This window comes from Macaca nemestrina, chromosome 5, assembly GCF_043159975.1.
Source record: "Macaca nemestrina isolate mMacNem1 chromosome 5, mMacNem.hap1, whole genome shotgun sequence".
Classification (NCBI taxonomy): Eukaryota; Metazoa; Chordata; class Mammalia; order Primates; family Cercopithecidae; genus Macaca; species Macaca nemestrina.
In genome coordinates, this window is record NC_092129.1 from 86,802,552 (window position 1) to 86,816,033 (window position 13,482).

The following is a 13,482-nucleotide window of genomic DNA, read 5'->3' on the forward strand; positions in this document are numbered from 1 at the left end:
ATATAGCATGACCTATCTCTATTTATTTTTGTCTGTTTTTTTAAAGAGGTAATACAGTTCTCTAAAGTGACAGTCATGTTTCTAAGAAATTTGCATTTTCAAAAATAAGCACTAAAAATAGTTGTTTCAGTTTATACAAGGGGCTAGGCTCAAAAAGATAATGACATTTTAAGAGCAACTTATTTTTACCTCTGGGGTTTTTAATTTGGGGTTCCTCATCTGAACTACAAAACATAGTAAAATTATTAGAGTGACAATTTTCTCAGTTCTCCCAAAGATGTCACATAATTAGTACTCTTCCAGATACATAGGGAGAAGTTAATTGCGTACAGTGGGTACCTAGGATGTTAGGGCCTAATTTTTTAAGGATTCATTTGAGAAGGGCTGCTACAAACTACGATTTAAAATGTTATAAATCCAAACACAAAACACATGCAGCAATTGATTACATACAGCTTTTACTTAAGAGTAATGGCTTTTCTATTCATATCACCACTGTCCTTTTGTTAGTGTCTTAAACTACTGTCACACTTATAAATTGCACCATCTTTATTATAACAGACAGTAGATAATGTTTAAGTGAGTGAATTCTGAAGCTAGACTGCCCAGGTTTGAATCTTCCCTCAACACTAACCAGCAGTATACCTCATTTCGTCTTTGAAATGCTTCAGTTCTGACACGGGGACAGTTATCAGAGGTGACAATTTAAGGGAGATACGCTCTGAAACTCTAAATGCAAAATAAGTTCTCTTCCCCCTTGCCTATGGAAAGAAAGGGAAGAACCAGTGTTCCCCACTTTTGGTTTAACCAAGGCAATTCACAAATACACCTTTGGGAAAAGAAAGACACCAATTTAATGTTGCTTCACAACAAACCCACTATTGGTTGTTTTCAATTTTCTCCTGTGATAAACAAAGCTGTATCTTTGTGTATTTGCTCTTTTATTTTGTAGGTGAAAATTTTTTGGAATTTCTTGGCCAAAGTATAAATTTGGATTACTGTTGTAAAACTGCCCTCCAGAAAGCTTGTACAAAGGGTATAGTTGACAATAGTGCCCATAATTCCATATTTACCTTTATCGTTCAGTTTTGTTTTGCCATAATAAAGTTTTTAATGTAATTGTTGCCAGGTCATTAGTCTTTTCTGTTTTTAACCTTTGGGTTAATATGCTTTGAAAGTCTTTGCTCTCCAAGATTCTAAAGATACTCACCTAAAATTTGCTGTACTTTGAGTTTTTTTATGTTTAGGGTTTAATATCCTTGAACTCAGTTTATTTGTTTGTTTGTTTTCTGAAACAGAGTCTCACTCTGTTGCCTAGTTTGGAGTGCAGTGGCATGATCTCAGCTCACTGCAACCTCCACCTCCCAGGTTCAAACGATTCTCCTGCCTCAGCCTTCTGAGTACCTTGGACTACAGGCAAGCACCACCATGCCCAGCTAATTTTTGTATTTTTAGTAGAGACAAGGTTTCACCATGTTGGCCAGGCTGGTCTGGAGCTCCTGACTTTAAGGGATCCTGCTGCCTTAGCTCCCAAAGTGCTGGGAATACAGGCGTGAGCCATCGTACTCGGCCTTGAACTCAGTTTTTAAAAAGATAGTGATAGGATCTCTAAGTGTTGTAGTCATTTTTATGCTAGAAAAATTTGAGGTAATATCTTAAGATTTTTTTTAAAAGTTCTTAGACAAGTTGTTTTGTTGTTTCTATTGTTTTGTTTTGTGTTTGCTTTGCTGGTATTTCAACCAGTTTTGTCTTAGAAGACTGGAGGTACATACAAAACCTATCAGTCCTACTCAATCAGCTACTTTTTGAGGACTCAGATTATAGGCTTAAAGGTAAACTACAGAGATGTGTAAGAGTTTTAAAAACTTAAAAGTGCTGGGAGTGTGCTCTCAATGTTCCTTGCATTCTAGGTTGATACTTTTTTATGTAAAGGATGACAGTGTTAGTAATATAGAAGTGATAAGTAAATTAATTGCTTTTATTTTTTATTAGTTTTGATTTATTTCCAAAGGTGAGATAAATCCCTTTTAATAAAATAACCTAGCCTGGAAACTCTGTGATTACCTTTTTGACTGTATGGACCACTTTTTTGTAGGTGTGGGTAAGCCTTTAGGAGAAGAAAATAAATGATAATAAAAATTTTGTGTAGTTTGTCTTTATTGTCATAGCAGCTTTGTCCTCTTTCTTTTACCATACTTAAAAACATCTGGAAGTTCATTCCTTATTGTATTTGGTTCTGTGTTTATAAAGGAAGAAGAGAGTTTTTAATATGATCTAAAATGTTTGCACTGCCAGATTGAGAAAAGCTTTGTTATCTCTGAAAACAAAATGATCAAAATAGTTCTTCAGTAGAAGCTATAAATTGCTTTTTATTAAAACATACAGGCTGGGCGCCATGGCTCGTGCCTGTAATCCCAGCACTTTGGGAGGTCAAGGCAGGGTGGATCACCTGAGGTCAGGAGTTCGAGACCAGCCTAGCCAACATGGTGGAACCCCATCTCTACTAAAAACACCAAAAATTAGCCGGGCATTGTGGTGGATGCCTGTAATCCCAGCTACTCAGGAGGCTGAGACAGGAGAATCACTTGAACCTGGGAGGTGGAGGTTGCAGTGAGTCGAGATCATGCCATTGCACTCCAGCCTGGGCGACAAGAGCAAAACTCCGTCTCAAAATGAATACATACATACGTACATACATGCATACATACATACATACCTGCATGAATGTCAAATAATTGAGACTGATTCAGACATCCCTGTTTTAAACTAGAATTGTAAACTCTCAGTTGACAGCTTCTTAGTAAACACATGTACTACAAGTATATTTAGTTTCCAAATATTTTCCTGAGATATTAGTTATCATAAATTTAAGGCTTGGCCGAGCATGGTGGCTCACGCCTGTAATCCCAGCACTTTGGGCGGCCAAGGAGGGTGGATCACCTGAGGTCAGGAGTTCAAGACCAGCCTGGCCAACATGGTGAAACCCCATCTCTACTAAAAATATAAAATTAGCCAGGCATGGTGGTGGTTCCTGTAATCCCAGTTAGGAGGCTGAGACAGAAGAATTGCTTGAACCCAGGAAGCAGAGGTTGCAGTGAGCCAAGATTGTGCCACTGCACTCTAGCCTGGGCAACAGACTGAGACTCTGTCTCAAAGAAAAAAAAAAAAAAAATTAAGACCTAAAGTCTCTGCTGTTCACTATGTATCAATTCTTTATACTCCAGTCATAAATAAGAAATTGGGTGTAAACAGTTATAGTGGTTCATATAGTGCCTGATACACAAAGGGCATTGATAAATCAATTTAAGTTGTTACATTTTATAAATGTACTACTTAGTAAAATTTAAGACTCGCACTTTTATTTTAAGTAAAACACTTAAATAACTCTTAGAGATGTTCTTCTGGCCAAGTGCGGGGGCTCACTCCTGTAATCCCAGTGCTTTGGGAGGCCGAGGCAGGCACATCACTTGAGATCAGGATTTCGAGACCAGCCTGGCCAATGTGATGAAACCCCATCTCTACTAAAAATACAAAAAATTAGGCATGGTGGTGTGCGCCTGTAATCCCAACTACTCGGGAGACTGAGGCACGAGAATCACTTGAACCTGGGAGGCAGAGGTTGTAGTGGAGCTGAGATCACACCACTGCACTCCAGCCTGGGAGACAGAGCAAGACTCTATCTCAAAAAAAAAAAAAAATTATTGTATTTTCTAGTTAAATTATGTTATCTGTTTAATAGCATATTTTTTAATATTTTCTCACAGACTTACATGTAAAAGTCAACAGACCCTTGCCACTTGTGTGAAGTGGCTATTTAACCATGAAATAAACTCTTTTTATTGCCATTGCCCTGTGGGTATGTTCTTTCTGGCAGTGCTGTCCATATTTGGTGGCTATGCATGGAGAGCCAGGTGGTGCTGAAAAGCATCGCACAGTGAAGCGTGGATATATCTAGGTTTGACATTTGTCATCCCTTACCGCTGAAGGGAGGGGGAAAAATCTGTTTTTCCATATGTTTATGCTTTATTTTGCCTGCAGTTTTGTCCAGATGGTCTTATGAACATTGTTTACTTTGGGATTCCATCCCAGATGTTTTGAAAACTGTTGGATAAATGTGGCACACAGATACATAAATCATTTGCATATTATGGTTTTTAAAATGTTATGTGTCTTTGCAAGATTAAAATATAATTTATTTCCGGGAGTATTTTCCCAAGTGAATAATGTGTCTGTGTATATATGTATTTTTTAATGTTTTTTAAAACAGGCCCAATGGGCGTCATGTGTATATATATTTCATAAGTATATAAAACATGTATAGTTATTATCTGTAGGTTATTTCTTCCAGACATTCTGTTTTCATGTTAATAAGCTAAAAAAATATTGTGGCAACACTTATTAAGAATGTTAAGTCTGTTTCATGTTTTGGAAGAAGCCAAAAAAAAAGTTAAAGACGATATTTTTAAGGAGTCATATTTGTTTAGGGTTGCATATACCCAAATCTGTGAGAATCTTGTCCTACTGTTTTTTATAATTCTTTTCATTGTACATAAATCACTGAAGAGAATTTAGGTGATAAAATGATAATGAATTTATAATCAGAAGATTATCATTGTGATCTTGGGCAAATCACTTAACCTGTTGGAGACTGAGTTTTCTAAATGTAAAATCAGAGTTCACAGCCTGAAAAAATTGAGTAATGCTTGGATTTAATTTCTCTCCCATCTTAAATCTCTCAGAAATCACTATGAAACCATCTATTGGCAACAGCAATAATGAGAGTCTGAACCCTTCCTATTCTAGGTTCTATGTACAGGCTCAGATATAAACAAGAGGCAGACTGTTCTGTCTGGAAACCCAGCCAGCATCCATATCAGGGTTCCTCTTGTTTGTGTAGTGCTTCTTAAGTACTGACTGGCTATTTTCATTTGCTTTTATATTCATTTGAACACTACCTGGCCTCTTCCCCCTTTTCCTTTTTTCCATGCCTGGTGTTTGTACTTCAGTGACCCACTTCATTGATTGTGCTGGCCTTTGCCCCCAAGCTCTAGTGTGGGGTTTATTTCTTATTTATTATAATATTTGGAGGACGGGAGAAGAGACCTATCTTGCTAGTTCTTTTCTGCTTTAACTCAGGATTCTGGAGTTGGGAGTTAAAAACAACTCCTTAATATCTGGACAACAGATTCCAGTAACAACCAATAACATTAAAAGAATAAAAAAACCAGGAATAAGGGGGGAAGCCAGTTAATAGGGTTTATAAAAACTATTGCAGCACAGGATAAAAGTTGTTAGAACTTAAAACTCTTTTCCATGAAATAGGTTTGCTGGGCACGGTGGCTCACACCTGCAATCCCAGCACTTCCTGCTCCTTAGAACAGGGCCACTCCCACTCCAGTTCATCTCCTTTAATACTGTTTACAGAAGTAGGGCAGGTGTCGTAATTTATTTCCTCTTAACTTGTCAGAGACGTAAGAAGCTAACCTACTAGTTCTGCTGTTTAATCTTGCAGGTTTTTATGTGTTTTGAATTTTTATCATGAACAGTCCCCCCAGTGCTGTACCCCTTTGGCAGGAAGAGCAATAGTAAGAGACGTTCCCCTATTTCCATCAGTCAGCCAAATATTTAAAAGTTAATTAGTAATGCAAGGCAGCATGTCAGTATTGGGTGAAAAAACATGTAATTGTAATGAACTATAAAATCTGAGGGCTGGCCGGCTACAGTGGCTCACACCTGTAATTCCAGCACTTTAGGAGCCCGAGGCAGCTGGATCACTTGAGGTCAGGAGTTTGAGACCAGCTGGTCAACATGGTAAAACCCCTTCTCTACTATTAAAAAAAAAAAAAAAAAAAATACAAAAATTAGCTGGGTGTGGTAGTGGGCACCTGTAATCTCAGCTTCTCGGGAGGCTGAGACATGAGAATCACTTAAACCTGGGAGGTGGAGATTGCAGTGAGCTGAGATTGCACCACTGCACTTCAGCCTGGGCTACAAAGTGAGACACTGTTTTTTTAAAAAGAAAAAATCTGAGGGTTGAAGGGAATTTAAAAGAACATCTAGTTAAAACTAAAACATTTCAGAACTTGGGAATTTCTTGTCAAACTTCAAATTATCATAATTTTGATTCAGAGAGTAATCTGCTAAATACATGTAGTCACCCATGTCAGTAAATGTTAGGAATTGTTCTTTGTTTTCATATTAGTAAACATGAACTGATAATATAATTTTCTTTTTTTCTTTTGAGACAGAGTCTCACTCTGTCACCCATACTGGAGTGCAGTGGCCTGATCTCAGCTCAGTGTAACTTCTGCCTCCCAGGTTCAAGCGATTCTCATGCCTCAGCCTCCTGAGTAGTTGGGATTTCAGGCGCGCGTTCCACCACGCCTAGCTAATTTTTGTATTTTTAGTAGAGATGGGCTTTCACCATGTTGGCCAGGCTGGTCTCGAACTCCTGACCTCAAGTGAGCCACCTGCCTCAGCTTCCCAAAGTGCTGGGATTATAGGCCTGAGGCACCATGGCCAGCCTAATGTAATTTTCAAATCTGCATTAATTATACAAATCTGTAAGCACAAAACATGCACTTACGTGTCATACACTTAGGTATTTTACTTTTTGTATTACAATGTGGTTCTATTGATTTTTTTTAAACTTTTAATATGAACATTTTCAAATTAACAGAAATGTTGCAAGAATAATACAAAAATTGCCACTATAGGATGGTGATTTTCCTAATTCTGTCATTTCTTTTTTTTTTTGAGACGGAGACTTGCTCTGTTGCCTAGGCTGGAGTGCAGTGGCTGGATCTCAGCTCACTGCAAGTTCTGCCTCCTGGGTTCACGCCATTCTCCTGCCTCAGCCTCCCGAGTAGCTGGGACTACAGGCGCCCGCCACCTCGCCTGGCTAGTTTTTTTTTTTGTATTTTTTAGTAGAGACGGGGTTTCACCATGTTAGCCAGGATGGTCTCGATCTCCTGACCTCGTGATCCACCCGTCTCGGCCTCCCAAAGTGTTGGGATTACAGGCTTGAGCCACCACGCCCGGCCTAATTCTGTCATTTCTTCTATTAGCTGGCATTCTTTTATAAGGAAGTCTCTTCCCTACTTTTTCTCACTTAAAAATCTGTTACCAATTCAGATTCATTCTGTGAATAATAATCTATTATACTACCCTTACTTATTTTTATTGTCAAATTATCCTGAATTGAACGAGCCTGGTCAAAATCCCTGTGTATTTTGACTTATTCCCAATCACACTTTTTGAGCACTTCCTTATTCTCTGGCATGGCAAAATGTTACGGGATCATTTTGCATCTTTGCTACCCCAGGTTAAGAATCAGCCTTTTCCCCTAGAAGTCCTTATTCCTTATCATGGGGAATGGTATTTAGAAGTTAGACCTTTTCTACTTGTTCTCGACTGTTCTTTTACATTTAGTTTTTAAATTCATCTACAATTTATTCTGTAATATAGTGTGAGGTACAGATCTGTATACTAAAGTTTAAATTAATTTCTCTAGCAATGAAATATAAAACCAAAGACAGTTGTGTTTATATTCTTCCCCTTCAGGAATACTGATTGAGAGAGACAATCTTATTTTAAATTTAATTTTAATTAATGTATATAAATTATGTTAAATGACATATTTAACTTTACATCATGTGTCAGTTATTTTTTCTCTAACTTGTAGGTGCATTTTCTAGAATCATGAAACTTTGTGAAGAAAAATGTGAAACAGATGAAATAAAGAAGGGAGGAAAAGGCAGAAGTTTATCATCTGTAAGAGGAATTACAAATTTAGGAAATACTTGCTTTTTTAATGCAGTCATGCAGGTAAGAGTCATCAGAAAGCTCTGTAATATGTAAAAAATTCTCTCAATTTATATGGTCATTGGCTCACCTGTAGACTGTCAAATGACTGCTAAATGTTCCCCTAGAAATTTCTCTGTTTTCCTTTGTTTATGCTATCTTGGGCCATCGCCATATGTATATATGTACCTTATTTTCACACAGTGCTTCTTGAAAGGTCTTCTGTGTATTTTACCATGGCTTTATCGGTAATAGTGACCTTTACGAAATGTAAAATGTACTCAACTAAATCTTAATATTTTTTGAAATAGACATTTTTGCTATGCTAGATGAAATTTGAGAGTGTATTCCATAAAATCAGAGGCATATTTTAACTGAATCTGAAGACTTTAATTTTGTTTTCTTTTAGAACTTGGCACAGACTTATACTCTTACTGATCGGATGAATGAGATCAAAGAAAGTAGTACAAAACTCAAGATTTTTCCTTCCTCAGACTCTCAGCTGGTGAGTAGTAACTGTTTGAATAATAGCTGCTTTCAGATGAGCCACTGATGTTACCAAAATCTTTTTTCCTAATTCACAGATCAGTCAACTAAGATAGTAGTCAGGGGACTTAAAAAATAATTTAAAAGCATTCTGTGAAAATAATCAGATTTAAAATTTCTAAAATCATAACTTTAGGGTATGTTATGGTTCCAATATGCCATGGGTCAAATAATAAAAAAGATACCAAGACAACTTTAAAACAAACATACTGGAAGAAACAAAAGAGGTTTGACTTCTATTGAGCAAAATGCCTATGACCCCTATTTTGTAGTTTCTGGTGACATTTGTTTAAATTTAGCATTTTTATTCTTTAAAGGGAGATAAAATTTTAATAGTGAGCGTCTAAAGGTGTTTTGAAGCCTAGCCTGATGATAGATTTTTAAGCTAGTGAGAAAGATGAAAAAAAGAGCAGCCCCTGATATTCAGAAGCTGACCTGGCACCCACAGTTAGGCCATGTTATTCAGATAATCTCACAGAATAATAATCTGATACTAGGTTTCTCTGAGACTACGATGAAATGAGACAAAGCAAGGCCACTTCATGATTTTGTCTAAAGCAAGGTCACTTTGCCATTTAGAAAATCTCAAACACCCTCCTTCAGCCAAAATGAGAAATGAATGACTGCTACTTTACTAGTTAGAGATTTATCCTTTTTAGTCTCCCCCACCAACTGCCACGATATGTAAGATTTATTGAGATGTTCAATAATAGATTTACCCTCGCTTTCTGAGGGCATTCACTCTAGAATAAACCTCTGCTTCCTGAAACCCACCTTCAGATTATTCAACCAAAGCCTAAATCCTGGGTAGGTTCTTCATAGCGCCCTGTTACTAGGACACCCTGTGGTTCCCCATGCTGTGTGATCTCCCTCACTGCCACAAGTAATAAACCCACCTAGTTTAACGATAGGTGTGTTTCTGATGGGCTTTGGCTGGGGCCGGGGGGGAGGGGCGGTATTTATACTAGTAAGGATAATTTTAGTGAGAAATTGTTCAGCGTGTGTGTGTGTGTGTAAGACAGTATATGTATAACTCATGATCTGACTTTTGAAAACAAAGAAGAGTTCTAAAAATGCTTAGCTCTCTAAAAATGCTTAGTAATCTTAGATTGTTTTTCTCAGTAGGCAGTTTTGAAAGACAGTACTGATATATATATATATAGCTTTGAAAGACAGTATTATATATATAACATACTGTTGTATCTATAACCCCCATATATATATTTACTATACATATGTTTACCATATATATATGTATGTATAGTTGAAAGGCAGCCTGTAAACATTTCTTGTTCAGCCCCTTAAGAATTTAATGATAGATTCCAATGCCCTATTCTAAATAAAGTGTAGTGAGATCCTTGAAACTACTAAAGGGAAGTTATTGCCTAGTCATTTAAAAAGACCTATTAAATGTGATTTCCTGTTAAATGCGATTGGATGTTGAGTTTAAATATTTGACATGCAGAGCTGTGTCTCAGGATTGCTATATGGCAGTTAGATACTGTAGTTAATAACTTTAGATTTGTATCATTCTAACAGGGTAATTTCAATCTTACGTCTTAGATTTTTAGGGCATAAAGTTGACCTGAGCTGTGGGACTACTCTTTGAGTAGGTTACTGCCCTTTGAATCGCCAGTTTATCTTTGTCTTTTGTCTATATACCTTTTCTTTCTTTTTCTTTACCTTTTTGTGCTGGCTCAGACCTCCAGTAACGTGTTGAATAGAGATGATGGGAGCAGTCAGCCTTGCCTTAATCCCAAAATTAGGGGAAAAAGCACTCAGCCTTCTCCCATTATTACATATGAAGGTAGGATTTTCAGAGGTGTTCTTTATAAGGTTGAGGTCATTCCCTTCTACTGCTAGTTTTCTGAAACTTTTATCAGAATGGATGTTGAATTTTGTCAAATGCTTTCCCCACATCTATTGAGATGATCATACGGTTTTTCTTCTCTATTCTGTTAATGTGGTGAATTGCATTGATTCCTTTTTCAAATGTTAAACCTATCCTGTATTCCTGTTACAAACCCCAGTTAGTTATGATATTTTTATATGCTGCTGGATTCAATTTAATATTTATGTGCATGTCAACAATGTGTTTGGAAAACTTTTTAATGAAAATATTCTTTAAAATGTATATTATGAGTGTATAGCTTGATGAATTTTCACAGCTAACACACTTGTGTAACTAACACCTTGCTCAAGTAACCTTACCAGCATTTGCAAGGCCCCTTCAACTTCCCCCTCCATTCACTACTTCCCTAACCCACATGAGTAACCACTAACCTGATTTCTAACAGGATAGATTAGTTTTGCCTGCTTTAATACTGCATCTAAATGGAATCTTACTATGTACATTCTTTTGCATTTGGCTTCTTTCTATCAACATTGTGTGTGAAATTCATCCTTCTTGCGTTTTCAGCAAACTTTTATTTTCAAAGTTTAAGTGTATTTTTTATTATTTATTTATTTATTTATTTATTGAGTTGGAGTCTTGCTCTGTCACCCAGACTGAAGTGCAGTGGCACAATCTCCGCTCACTGCAACCTCCGCCTCCTAGGTTCAAGCAGTTGTCCTGCCTCAGCTTCCCGAATAGCTGGGACCACAGATGCATGCCACCACACCCAGCTAATTTTTTTTTTTTTTTTTTTTTTTTGTATTTTTAGTGGAGACGGGGTTTCACCATGTTAGCCAGGCTGGTCTCAAACTCCTGACCTCAAGTGATCTGCCTGCCTCGGCCTCCCAAAATGCTGGGATTATAGGCGTGAGCCACTGTATCAGGTCTAAATGTAGTTTTTAAAACTAAGGTTATTTCCTCATCTTATTCTGAAGGTTTTTTATTCTGTCTAGAAAATACTTTCACTGGGAAAAGGGGAAGTGCAACTTGGTACTTGAACTTTAAAATTACCTTAGATTTTACTTTTGACCCTTGAGGTAACTTTCAGTTAACATGGCAGAAAACACTTTAAAAAAAAATAGACTTTATTTTTTAGAGCAGTTTTACGTTTACAGCAGAAGAGAAAACTTTTTTTTTTTTTTTTTTTTTTTTGGAGACAGAGTCTCATTCTGTCACTCAGGCTGGGGTGCAGTGGTGCCATCATGGCTAATTGCAGCCCGGGCTTAAGGGATCCTCCCACTTCAGCCTCCTGAGTAACTAGGACCACAGGCACGTGCCGCTACACCTGGCTAATTTTTAAATTTTTTTTGCAGAGCCGGGGTCTCCCTGTGTTGCCCAAGCGGGCCTCCCACTCTGGGCTCAAGTGATCCTTCCACCTTGGCCTCCCAAAGTGTGTAGATTACAGATGTGAGTCATGGCACCCAGCCCAGAAAAGCACTTTTGACATTCAAAAGCTATGGAAGGCCGAGCCCCATGACTCATTCTTGTAATCCCCTAGCAGTTTGGGAGGCCGGGGTGGGAGGATCACTTGAAGCCAGGAGTTTAAGACCAGCCTGGGCAACAAAGTGAGACCCCCCCCGACCCCAGTCTCTACAAAAATTTTAAAAATTAACTGGATATACTGGCATGCATCTGTAGTCCCAGCTGCTCAGGAGGTGGAGGCAGGAGGATCACTTGGGTCCAAGAGTTTGAAGTTACAGTGAGCCGATTGCACCACTGTACTCCAGCCTGGGTGACAGAGTGAGACTTCGTCTCAAAAAAACCAAAAGTCTGTCTTGAGTCCTCTGTAATTTTCACTGGGTGTGGTGGCTCATGCCTGTGATCCCAGCTACTTGGGAGGCCGAGGAGGGGGGATTGCTTGAGCCTTAGGAGTTCAAGACCAGCCTGGGCAACCCTGTCTCTTAACAATAAAAAAGCTATGGAAAATTATAGGTTGTCCTTCCTGTGATGATAGTGGATTTTTAAGGATAGTTGGTATGAACTACATATGTAACAGTTATTTCATGAATACAGGAATAGGAAAACACATTCAATAGTTGTCTTAGAAGATAACATTCTTTAATGTCCTGAGTTTATATTGGGATGTCCTTTCTATTCCTTGTCCTTTAGGAGAAAGTGTTATTGGTGGGGATAATACTTTAGAAACCAGATTTCTAGGGGGAAAAAATATTCTGGAATTAAATGGGTTAATCCTTCACCCAATGTTAGCTGCTTTTGTCAAGCTTTATGTCTCTCCCCTTTAAAAGAGGCAGATGTTATGCTGATTTTGTCACGTGATTCCACATTATTATTTTACTAGTAAAATATTTGGGGAAAAGAAAGTTGTATAATCAATCATACATCATACACAAATAATCATACATTATTTAATAATCTACAAATATTAAGTAGATTAGTGATTTTACAGGAGAGTACATTAAAGGACAGTGAGAAGCAACTAAAGGTTGGTGACTTTAGTTGGAGCTAATAGTTTTATTAAGCAAAGGGCAGAGGATATGAAAATACCTGTGTTTTTCAAGGCAGGTATTCTGTTTTCCATTTTTATATATTCATTTTATTTATGAAATAATAAAGTTTCTTAATACAATTGGGGGAATTTAGTTGCTGTTATTTAAGCAGAGTGTAACTGAGATTTTTAGTATGTTATTTTTAAACTGTACATTTCTGACATAGAGTTGATCATGTTTTTAAAGGACCCGTTAGTGGTGGAACTTTCAAGGCCTGGACCACTGACCTCAGCCTTGTTCCTGTTTCTTCACAGCATGAAGGAGACTGAAAAAGGACCACTTTCTCCTAACGTTCTTTTTAATCAGCTTTGTCAGAAGTGGGTGCATCTACATTTTTAATATAAGTAATTATGAGTTACAAAATACTAATGTATTTATCACTTAACATGAATAGTCATTCTTACTGTAACTTTGCTATTACTGCCCAGACTATCAAGAGAAAGAACTAACATTTATTAGTTGTAGCTCTATGCTTTATGAAAATTATATCTCAGTCCTCAGAAGAAGCAGATTATGCTCATATATAAGGAAATGGAGACACAGAAATTAAATGGCTCACCTAGTCTGAGTGAAAAGCTGAGAATCAAATAGAGGTCTATCCTGACTTGGATGCCTTTATTGTAGTACCATAAAGTAAGAAAATCATAGAGTTGTAAAATCTAGAAAGTACTGTAAGATCATCTAATCTAGCTTTCTTATTTTAAAAGATGAGCTGTGAGGCAAATAGAATTT

The 13,482-nt window shown here is 37.4% G+C and overlaps 1 protein-coding gene across 16 annotated transcripts in view; it reads left to right on the plus strand.

Moving 5' to 3' along the window:
• Positions 1-13,482, plus strand: part of LOC105499057 (ubiquitin specific peptidase 45) — a 100,163-nt gene that overhangs the window by 17,879 nt on the left and 68,802 nt on the right. For 14 of the 16 annotated variants that reach the window (XM_011771460.3, XM_011771465.3, XM_071096691.1 and 11 more), the window contains exons 6-8: positions 7,685-7,827; positions 8,213-8,308; positions 12,937-13,067. In XM_011771460.3, coding sequence (XP_011769762.2) covers positions 7,685-7,827; positions 8,213-8,308; positions 12,937-13,067 — 370 coding nt within the window. Of the gene's footprint in view, positions 1-7,684; positions 7,828-8,212; positions 8,309-12,936; positions 13,095-13,482 lie in introns of those variants that run through there. The other 2 variants (XM_024786824.2, XM_071096689.1) reach the window with 2 other exon arrangements.